Below are 11158 nucleotides of genomic sequence, written 5' to 3' on the forward strand. Positions count from 1 at the left end.
AAGAATTATTTGGTAGTACCAAGAAATAGTACCAATAGTAGTTGGTACTATTGGTCAATAGTACCAAGAAATTTCGCAAACCATTTCTGGCACGTTCAATCAGTCGCAGCACCTTCTCCATATGCTGCACAAATCTGTTTTTGGTGTCACTTGCATTTTTACCTTTCTTGAAATAATAAGGCATAATATGCAAAAATGTTGCATATTTTCTTCCATCTTCAATATGATAATGGCTGCACAAAAATTCACCAGCTTTGGTAAGTTTTTTTTCTAACGCACACTGACGTGACAGCTGTCACAATGCAGTCGAACAAAATTACTTCAAATGAAGTTAAGGACAGCTAAGCACTACTAGAGCCATTGTATGGAAAAAAAAAATAAACGAACCTCTTGGCCAACCCAGTATCTTGGAACTTCACAGCACAGCGACCCTCAAAAGTAGCGACCATTTCCATTTCCCAGAGATGTCAGGCGGCGGCACAGCACCCACACCCAGGCCTGCCTGCCGCGAACCCCAGGCTTCCTCCTGCGCAGTGGCGCCTTTTACCAAATACTGAACAGAACCTTGGGCATCCAATTAAGAGGCCTTTCACATTGACATTGTTTCATTAGTTGAGTGCCTGTTGTGTATCATTTATCCATTTACTAAATACAGACTGAGCAGCTACTCTGCCCAGCACTGCAGCGTTCCAGGAACACGGAGGTAAAGCAGTGAAATGATCAAATCCTTTCTTTGTTGAGCTTACATTCCCGTGGGGGAAGACAGAATATACGTAAACAAAGAAATTTTACATGATTTCTTAAAAAGCATCCCAAAGAAGAGCATTTGAAATAATTGGAGAATAGCCTTCCCTGATCTAGTGCAGACTGGGTTATACGGTCTCATCCTTAACCCTCCAGTAGTGGATTATACATTAGTTATGTCCCTGTCCCACCGGCCTGAGCTTTTAGGGCAGGGTCTTCTTAGCTGTCTTTGAGTCTCCAGTTCCTGGTACTGTGACTAGCGAACAGCAGATACTCAATACAAAATGTCGATGTGTACTCAGAGCTGACTGAACTGTGCCTAAACAGTGATGTTTAGTGATGGTGATACTTGCTCATCTACAGTTGGTTCTAGAAATGAGGATGCTGTGCCTTGGAAAAGTGGTTTGATTCAGCCTGGATTAGGTGAGCATCAGAACTGCCCGAAGCTCTGTAAAGCCGGGTGGGCAAGGCTGGTGCCCCAGCTGTGCTTTCACATCTCACAGGGTGAACCCAGAGCAGGTGGTTAGGGTTTGGGTTTTTTTCCCCAGCTCCATGGGTGATTCTGATGTGCTAAGAAGCACTGTCTTAGAAGGGTTGTAGTTGTCCTCCTAGTGGTAATAGTAAATGATGCTGAATTTCTGTCACTTCTCGCCCATAAGCCAGTTCTGGTGAGAGCCTCTTGTAAGTTGTGAGGAATGGAGAGCTATAGGCTCAAGAGATGTCGGGACATAGAACATTAATCCAAGAAGACCATGTCTGACTTGGGTGAAGGGCACTTGATCAAACCAGTTATCAACTTGGTCTAAGACTCAGTACAGGCTAAGTAAACGAACGTCCCACCAGGCTGTTGGGGACTTAAATTACTCAGGGTCTTCCTGGGGTTAACTGTGTAGATCAAATAAACTGAACCTGTCAGGCAAGGTGCTGGAAAGTAAATTTTAGAATAAGGACCTTGATTTAGTTTAACTAGTATCTTTCACCTGGTTTAAGTATTTAGTAGTATACCTTCTGGCAAGTTTCTACATCTCTTTCAGCCTGTTTTCTGTAAACTGGGGAAAACCAGATCTTTCCGAGGTTGTCAGTATTACAGATTTTATGTTACTTGCCTCACCCAGTGGCTGGCACAGGGGAACTTCATTCTAGCTTAACAGATGTGACTTCTTCCTAGTAGAAGAGAAAGTCCTTATGGGCTTGCATTTCAGCAACCTTTTCAAAGGTCTGAAAGTAAATGTGAGCAGTGCCCCTCCCCAGTTGCGTATGTAGTTATTCTGCTGCATCGTCGTTTTATGAGGTTATATGGGATTTCTGGGTGTTAATTGACTGACAGGGTTAAAACTTCCAGGGCAGCCCTGGCTGGTGTGGCTCAGTGGAGAGTGCAGGCCTGAGAACCAAAAGGTCTTGATTCCAGGCAGGGCACATGCCTAGGTTGCTGGCCAGGTCCCCACTTGGGAGCATGAAAGGCAACCGATCAATGTTTCTCTCACACATTGTGTTTCTTTCTCCCTCTCCCCACTCTCTGAAAATAAATAAATCTTTTTTTTTTTAATTCTGGGGCCACAGAGAAAGGTGTAAAACAGGCCTGCAAGTTACTAATAGAAAAGGATTGGTGTTTTAAAAACTGGTCAGACCTTTACCTTACTCTAAAGAGGGCACAACAGTTTCAGAATCTAACTTTCCAGACAAGGAGTGTCTGGTAACTAGCACCACTGAGCAAGAGCTATAGAGGCAACAGGAACAGAGACCGCAGCTCCCCAGCCTGAGGTGGAAAACCTAAGGAGATACACAACTTTGGACCAGGCTGTGTACAGTCATAACTGGGTGTCCTAAAGCTCTTAATCTGTCATACAAGGACTTGGGTAATGAGACATTTCAAGTCGAATGTTCAAGCTGATTTCCTCAGACAAGAGATTACATCACACAGAAAATATTGCACATGACTCCTTTATTATACTGATCTGGAAAACAGATTTTGTAGTTATACTCAAAGTGTGTGCTGGGCCCAAGTGGCAGGGCCAAGCAGCTGGAACATGATTCGGAAATCGGACACAGTGAAAGACACACCTGGACGTTATCAAGAGACATTTCACGGCCGTGAAACAGTAAGGCAGGGGAGGGATTCTAACACACAGCAGGACAAACTCCCACCCCTCACAAGCCAAGGAGCTCATCCCACCGCGAAGTGAGGAATAGCCTGTTCTGTGATGATCACATGTGGGAATATTTAAACCGCCACTAGAAACCCCAGAAGGGTTTTTGTTTTGTATTTTTATGTGTATGTATATATATATACTTTTTTTGTAAAAGTAAACGCAAAACGTAAACATTCAGGATTGATCCCAATCTTCTGGAGCTGTCTTTTCTGGGCCCAGGGAGGAAACGTTAGTTTGAATCACCATGCATTCTTCTTCAGCAGGAATGACTAGAGCCCTCCCTGGCTCCACCCCCCCCCACCCAGTCACCTGACTACAGAATAGGACGGGACTTCCGGGAACACAAAGAGGCTCTCTTGCCTCTTCATTGGTCACGCCTTAGCATGGCTCCTCCCTATCCCCCTACTCAAGCAGGTCCTTAGTAATTTAAAAAAAAAAAAAAAAAAAGCACGAGCAAAAAAACCAGTTTTACTACTCCTGGACTCTTGAATAAGAGTCTTCCCTCAGCTTGGACTGAGGCCCCAGGCCCCAGAGCTGCCATTCTGACTAGACTGCATGAAGGGAGTGGGTGCAAGAGAAAATGGCTGAAATGAAGTTAGGAGCCACTGGTCCCCATCCGCAGCTACAACTTAAGATGTCTACAGACGTGGTCAGTGTGACATGTGCACAGGAGAGATGCAGAGGAATGGGATGGGCAGGGAGGGTGTCCTTGGGAAAGTAGTCTGCCTGCTTGCCTTCACTTCTTGGCCTTGCCCTGGGCAGCCACAGCCTCCATGGCTTTACGGACGGTCTCTTCATCCCCCAGGAACTGCATGGGCTTGATGGGCTTCAAGTTCTTGTCCAATTCGTAGACAATGGGAATACCAGTTGGCAGGTTCAGCTCCATGATAGCCTCTTCAGAGAGACCTGAAAATGCCCACCACGATTAGCCAAGCAAGATAGGGCTCCCCAATACCCCTTAGGCTTACTATTTATTCTCCAGGTGACAAAGGGCCTTGGTAGGAATTAAAACAAGATGCCCTTTCTGAAATTTGAAATAACGATCTGTATTATACAGATCGATCACCCAAGGGGTGCCTCCAATACTTACTTCTCAGCCACTGAAAAGCAGGAAAAAGTATGAAAGGTACGTGCCACGATCTATCTCCCAAAGTGGGGTCCAAAAGCACACAGTGGAGCAGGACTTAATTGTCTCAGATATACTATGTAGTTCATCCAGTCTGCCAAAAATCGGCACATCTGGCCTCTAGACCCTCACTCAGGTGAGACAACTTAAGATGAGAACTGGAACCCTGGCCAGGTGGCTGCATTGATTGGAGTGTCATGCTGCTCACCAAAAGGCTGTAGGTTCAATCCCCAGTCAGGGGACTTACCAGTGGCAACCGATCAAAGTTTCTCTTACATCAATGTTTGTGCGTGTTTCTCTCTCCTGCCATTTCCTCTTTTTCTAACATCAATAAACATACTCTCGGGTGAGGATTAAAAAAAGATGCAAATTGCAAATTGAGATTTGTGTGTGAAATTGTGCCAGGTTGTGGATTAAGGTATGATTAAGGAGGATTTTATCAGCAATTTCAACTGGCAATCCTAATCTAGAGGGGGGCGCATCTCAAACTTTAATGTGTATCTGAATCACCTGGGTGACAGATGCAGCTTCTGAATCAAGTCTGAAGTGGGACCCCAGGGGATCCGGCCACCTCTGCTTCTCTAGAAGATGCTTTGAGAAACAAGGGTCCGTACAGGGTGTGTTTCCTTTAGGAATCAACCCAGACTATGTCTAAGGCTAACATATGCCTCGGCCTTTCCAGAAGGTTTCCGTCAAACGAAGTAATTAAATCCCCGATTAGTGGCAGTTCTGCTTATCCCTCGTGAGGGCCGCTCTGAAAACCGTACATACCCTCCAGATGCTTGACAATGCCCCGAAGGCTGTTGCCATGGGCTGCAATCAGGACCCGTTTCCCCTCCTTGATCTGGGGAACTATTTCTTCATTCCAGAAGGGCAGAGCTCTGGCAATAGTGTCCTTCAGACTCTCACAGGAGGGAAGCTGGTCTTCAGTGAGGTCTGCATACCTGCGATCCTAAACAACAAAACCCAGTCCACGCTCTTCAGTTATTAGCAGTTGCATCTGTTCTGCCCATTCCTCACCCACCAAGGGGTCAAAGTGACAGATAAAGGTTTCTCCCCAGGGCACAGGGCACAGAAGCTAGAAAGTTGGAAAGAATTAATTATTATCCTCTCTCCCCCATCACTCACTACTAGGAAAACTAATAGTTCGAAGAAACATAACTTAGAAATAGAGAACAAGGCTCTTCCCAATTCATTCTATCTCATGGCTCTGGAAGGCCCTACCCCACAGATGAGCTTACAAAATATGGCAGTGGAGAGCTAACAAACAATCAACTCTTTTAGCAAATGAAGGCCACTTCTTGGAGAAACAAGGAGTGGGGGATTGGAGAAGGGGGATTACAATGAATTATGTTAACAGAAATTATAAGGTCATGGGACTAGGCTGTACTAATAAAAGCTACAGAGTGTGGCCCAGACTCTCAATCCCTGGTCCTAGGATGAGCGGGCCAGACCTCACTTTGTACAGACTCGTGCGTACCTTACTGATATTGCTGTAGAAGGGGTGGTTAGGCTCCATCGGTGGCGGTGGGATGTCGTAGGAGCGCCTCCAGATCTTTACCTGGGCCTCACCATGCTTGGCAGCAGTTTCTGCTTTATTAAGGCCAGTCAGACCCCCATAGTGCCGTTCATTGAGACGCCAAGTCCTCACTACGGGCAGCCACATTTGGTCAATGGCATCCAGCACTGTCCAGAGAGTCCGAATTGCTCTCTTCTGCACTGAGGTGAAGCAGATATCAAACTCGTAGCCAGCATCTGGAAATTGTAAGTTCAAAGTGGTAAGCTAATCAGGTTGACTGTGGAGTCAGAATTTTCTTACATAAAATCTCTACACAGGTAGTCCAAAAGAAAAATATTGGGCTAAATATTCAATTTTGTATACTCCAGCAGGAAAAACTAATATTCCGCCTTCAGGGAAGATAAAATTTGTCAGCTTACATTACAGTTGATGACATACCTCCCAGTGGTTTCCCAAAAATGCATTTAACCCCAGGCCTAAATGTACTGTCAGCCAACTAACCTGCCATCTGTGCTGCCTATCCTAGTCCCCAGAATGCTGTGCTTTAATTAAACACATTTTAAGACTTTATTTTGGGCCTTGGGTGGTGTGGCTCAGTGGATTGAGTGCTGGCCTATGAACCAAAGGGTTGCCATTTTGATTTCTAGTCAAGGTACATACATGCCTGGGTTGCGGCTAGGTCCCTAGTAAGGGATGCGTGAGAGGCAGCCACACATTGATGTTTTCCCTCTTTCTCCCTCCCTTCCCCTCTCTCTAAAAATAAATAAAATCCTTTTGAAAAGGAGTTATTGACCCAACCAGTAGGTTACAATGATTAATCTTACATCATGTCTCATGAAAGTTATTCTCCTTCCCTCCTTTAGGGGGAATATGGCTGTTCCTTATGGTTTAGGTCAAGACAGTCCTGTTTTCCTCCATGAGGCTACAAAGCCTTCTTTGGAATTTAGCACTTTCCTGAATATTACCTCATATTGAGGTTGCCAAGAGCCATTAATGAAATATGAAGTGAATTTTCCTGCCAGTCATTCAACTGAAAATGAGGCAAGTAAGAACTACCCTGGTGGGGGAAGAAAGGATTAATCACTAGGAAACCACCACCATCCACAAGGGAAGAGGACACAGCTCATCACTGAGCCTCAGGACAAGTCCTAGTAGGCTCAGCTACCTCCTCCCTAACCTTAAGGGGAGAAAAGGCGCCCCAGTAAAAGGCTGAGTCACTGGGAAGCAACAACCCACAGTGCAAGTCTCAGCTCCCATGCTGAAAAGCAACTGGTTATTTCACTGCAATTATTTCCACCCTCCATGGAATACAAAAATGGGATACACAAATAGGTCCCCAAGGAGAAAAGCTGTTCCCCTTGGGGCCCTTTAACACAACTCTAAAGCCTCTTCCTCTAACTGGCCCATCAAACAAAGCGTAGTCTGGGGCACTCCCAGGGATGGATCTGCATGTGTGGTGTGGACTCCATCCTCCCCCAGAAGCGAGGCTGCAAGGGAAAACTCGGTTCTTACTAGCTTCCTCCTGGAATCAGATTCAAGAGTATATAAACACTACTATCACTTTTTTAAAGGTTTGTTTATTTTTAGAGATCGGGGAAGGGAGGGAGGAAACATCAATGTGTGATTGCCCCCACCCCCACTGGGGACCTGGCCTGCAACCCAGGCATGTGTCCTGACTGGGAATCAAACCAGCAACCCTTGGTTTGCAGGCGCGCACTCAGTCCACTGAGCCACACCAGCAAGGGTGCTACCATCACTTAAAGCGCTGATGAACTTAATGTATTTATTTTAGGTCTTTTATATTATTAGATTATTCATAATGGTCTTCATCATTCAAAGTTTTGCTTTTTTTAAAAGATTTCATTTATTTATCTTTAGAGGTGAAGGGAAGGAGAGAAGGAGAGAAATATCAATGTATGGTTGCCTCTTGTGAGTTCCCTGCTGGGAACTGGCCTGCAACCCAGGCATGTGCCCCAACTGGGAATTGAACCGCAATCTTTTGGTTTGCAGGCCTGCGCTCAATCCACTGAGCTACACCAGCCAGGGCTTCAAAGTTTTGCTTTTAATCTTTCATTATTTAATATAATCATCTGTGATGCCCAGAGTAGGTATTAAACTTTTTAATAGGAGTTTTTAAAACTAATGCTACCTAAAAAATAAAACTAATGCTACCGACATTTACTTAAAAACTGAAGGAGAGTCTGTTATTTTAACACTACAAATTAAACCTTTTGATCAGTTTTAGAGCACAGCCTCAATTTCTTTGCCATCAGCAAACCACCCTAGACCAACCCATACAGTTCTCTGTGCCAGGCGGCAGGAGAGAAAATGGCCTCCTTTACCAGCACTTTGCTTTCCCTGCCTCTCCTAATCCGTGTGAGGTCACCCCAGCCATCCAAAGCATTCACACCTGCAGCAAAATTACATTTCTCAGACTCTCCAAACCTTTGCTTTATTTCAAAAGGATCTACAGTGAAAGCAAGAAGCTAGAGAAGGCAACCTGAGGTCAAATACCTGTTCCACATCAACCAGGCATCAGTGACCCTTTTAAATGACTGTTTCTTTGTCCATGGGTTAGAAGGGAGCAGAGCCAGATCCGGCCAAATCACCTCCTCAGTCCAAAGATTCTTCCACTTGCAGCAAGGAATGCTCCCTTATTAGCATTTTAAAATCACAGACCTATCTGCCAAAGGGGGCAACCCTGCCTAGGCAAGCTTATCTCACTGCCACTTCCACCTCTGCCCGGCGTCCTTGGCCAGCAGCCTACCAGTTCCTCACACCCGCCGCGTTACTCAACCCCAGAAGTGAGGCCAAGGCGCTGGACTAAGAATAAGATATGACCTTGGACAAGTCATCTTTCCAATTCTCACTATCCCAGCTATAAAACAGGGGGTCAGGCAGGGATGGTGAAGAGGAGCGTAACATTTGCATACTTTATGGAGCTTCGGAGAGGATTGACTCAAATCATTCATTCATTCATTCAATGAGATTTGCGGATACATTTTGGGGACAGGATTTGTGGAATACTGCTGAGTAGCAAAAGCCTACACAAGAATGTTATTTTCTTGGTTTCTTGATGCCTGCCGGATGCCCCCAACTCCGCGCCACTCCCTCCACAGTGGGAGATACGCGTGTGGCCCGTCGCCTCACAGGATCCACAGCAGCCTCTTAAGAAGGCTTGGTTACAGAAGCTGGAGGATACCGGGCATTCAATTTGACCACCTGTCCCTGAGTTACTAAATGCTCATGCTAGAAAGGAGAATTTCGCGAGGCTGTGTCGTGGAGAGCACAACCCGCTGCGGGGCGGCTGCCCGGAGTCGACTTCCTGGCACGCGGCCCTCACACTACTAGGTGACCTTGAGCAAGCCGGACCCCCCCACACACACACACACCCAGGCCCGTTTTCTCAAGTGCAAAATAAAATGTTGGCGAGATGAAGTCCAAGGTCTTGGCCTCTCCGGGAGGGCTTGAGGATAAGCCAGGAGGCCCTAACCGAAGGGCCCCCCGCCCCTCAGGCCTTCACACCCTCACCCCAGCCCAGTCCGCTCCGCACCTCGCAGCGCCTGCCCGCCACGTTTCGCCTCTTCGTGCCCTGCCGGGCTCAGGTCGGCATCGTACCAGCCGCTGAAGCGGTTCTCCAGGTTCCACGCACTCTCGCCGTGCCGGATCAGCACTAGCTTGTAGGCGGCCATGGCGGCAGTTCCGAGTGCGATGCAGACCGGGGCTCGCTGAGATTCCGGAGCGGCAACCCGACCTGCCCCCAGCCGCGCCTGCGCGCTAGTGCCCTGCCGCCCAGCACCGGCACAGTGCCTCGCCCTAAATCTTTCCACTCGCTGGAACCACTGTCGCCCTCCGGGCGTGCGCATGCGTCCTGTGCGGGGAATGTGGCCGCAGGGGGAGGGGGTGGAGAGCCATGGTACGCCAGGGCGCATGCGGCCTCTGCCGTCGTCCCCGCGTCCACCGCGGCAGTCACGGAGCGCACGTAAGCGCCCTGGGCGGCCAGACCCTTGGGTGGTGCTGGGGCGTACGTGCTGGTCAGAGTGTTCGGAAGTCACCCTGCCCTTCTAGTTAGCTCTTATTCGTAAGACTCTCATTGTAATAGCCCTTATCGTTTGAATTGCTCTTAGCTCCGCCATGCACAGAACTTGATTCATACACGAATCTTCACGCTTTCATTGTATTTGCTCTGTATCTTTGGACAGTTTGTGTAACTTCGCCCAGCCCCCTCTATAAATGGACATCATAAATACTTATCGTGTGCCCATTTACCTGGAAGATGCTCTGCGAATAGCTGTATTGATGTCATTTCAGTGGGCACTGATCTATTTTACACATAAGGCTCTGGCCACTGGTTCCAAAGCCATGCTCTTTAACACAGAGCTCTTTATCCTACATCTCCTAGTCTTTCTCAGCCTTTAGACCTCCTGGTCTCCAACAGAGAAGCAAGCCCTAGAACCCTTCAAATATTCCAGAAAGAGGAGAGCCTCCACTTGACCCTCCACCCAATCAGCAGTTTAAATATATGTGCTTCTGTGGACAACTCTGTGCTGCCCGTGCCACAGTGAAGTTGTGCTGTGTGCTATATATATTTTTTAAATATTTTATTTATTTTTAGAGGGGAAGGGAAGAAGAAAGAGTGGGAGAGAAACATCAATGTGTGGTTGCCTCTCATGTGTCCTCCACTGGGGACCTGGCCTGCAACCCAGGCCTGTGCCCTGACTGGGAATCCAACCAGCGACCCTTTGCTTCACAGGCCCGTGCTCAAGTCACTGAGCTACACCAGCCAGTGCTGTGTGCTATATTTTGACAGAGATTCTAGAAAAGTTTCTAACACACACTCATGAAGCAACTACTATGCACCAGGCAGTGTTATAAGTGTTCTGCAAACGTTACCTTATTTACTCCTCAAATCCTCAAAATAATCCTATGAGCCAGGTTTTTCCATTACTGATGAGGAAACCAAGAGACGAGATCACTTGTCCAAGGTTATAGGATCCAGGATTCATGCCTAGGCTGGCTGGGCTCCCAAATCTATGCACACTCTTACCTGCTACTCTCTATGGCCTCCACATTTTAATCATTTGTTGACTTTGAAGAGTGGGAAGGATTTGAGAGGCAAAGAAAAAGGTTCTTTGAGAACAACATGAACCAAAACACATAACATTGGCTTGTAGATAAATCATCATAATTGCTATTGTTGCTTTAGTGTGTCAAGTTTTGTAATGTATTATCTCAACCCTCTAGCAATTCATATAATGTAGGGGCTGTTATAGCTCCATTCCACACATAAGAAAACAGACCCAGAAAAATAACTTATCCAGCTCAGAAGTGGATGAGAAACCAGGACTCTAACCACAGTGTTCCACTGCCTCTGTCCTCTGCAGCTGGGAGAAGATGGCATTCCATGACTGGAGGAGAGGTGACTGAGGTGAATCCAGCACTAATAGCTGTACCCAAAACTCAAAAAACTCCAGGGCTGCAAAGCAGGGACTATGCTGGAAGGACTCCGTGTTCGAACTGCAGGTGTGGCCCAAATGGGTGTCCTTGAAAGACTTTCTCCTAGGAATTTCTCCCTCTGGTCATTCCTGCTGCTTGGCCATCCCAACCTGATGCTCAGGC

General features: G+C 46.9%; 1 protein-coding gene across 1 annotated transcript; it reads right to left on the reverse strand.

Moving 5' to 3' along the window:
- Positions 1–2669: 2669 nt before the first annotated feature.
- PGAM1 (phosphoglycerate mutase 1) lies at positions 2670–9362 on the reverse strand. Its single transcript, XM_037050822.1, has 4 exons — positions 9093–9362; positions 5501–5775; positions 4792–4972; positions 2670–3800 (listed from the first exon to the last, which is right to left on the reverse strand). Exons 1-4 carry the CDS (start codon positions 9229–9231, stop codon positions 3631–3633), a joined length of 765 nt encoding a protein of 254 aa, XP_036906717.1. The 5' UTR covers positions 9232–9362; the 3' UTR covers positions 2670–3630.
- Positions 9363–11158: the final 1796 nt, after the last annotated feature.

The sequence above is a fragment of the Sturnira hondurensis genome, unplaced genomic scaffold, assembly GCF_014824575.4.
Source record: "Sturnira hondurensis isolate 20B ecotype Veracruz unplaced genomic scaffold, ASM1482457v3 Scaffold0006849, whole genome shotgun sequence".
NCBI classification, from domain to species: Eukaryota; Metazoa; Chordata; class Mammalia; order Chiroptera; family Phyllostomidae; genus Sturnira; species Sturnira hondurensis.

Excerpts from the sequence above, each read along its gene's own strand:
- PGAM1 (XM_037050822.1), bottom strand. The coding sequence starts at position 9,231 with ATGGCCGCCTACAAGCTAGTGCTGATCCGGCACGGCGAGAGTGCGTGG. Across the intron at positions 4,973-5,500 it reads TCTACAGCAATATCAGTAAG|GATCGCAGGTATGCAGACCT; the intron begins GTACGCACGAGT and ends TTTGTTGTTTAG. Across the intron at positions 3,801-4,791 it reads CATTGTCAAGCATCTGGAGG|GTCTCTCTGAAGAGGCTATC; the intron begins GTATGTACGGTT and ends GGGCATTTTCAG.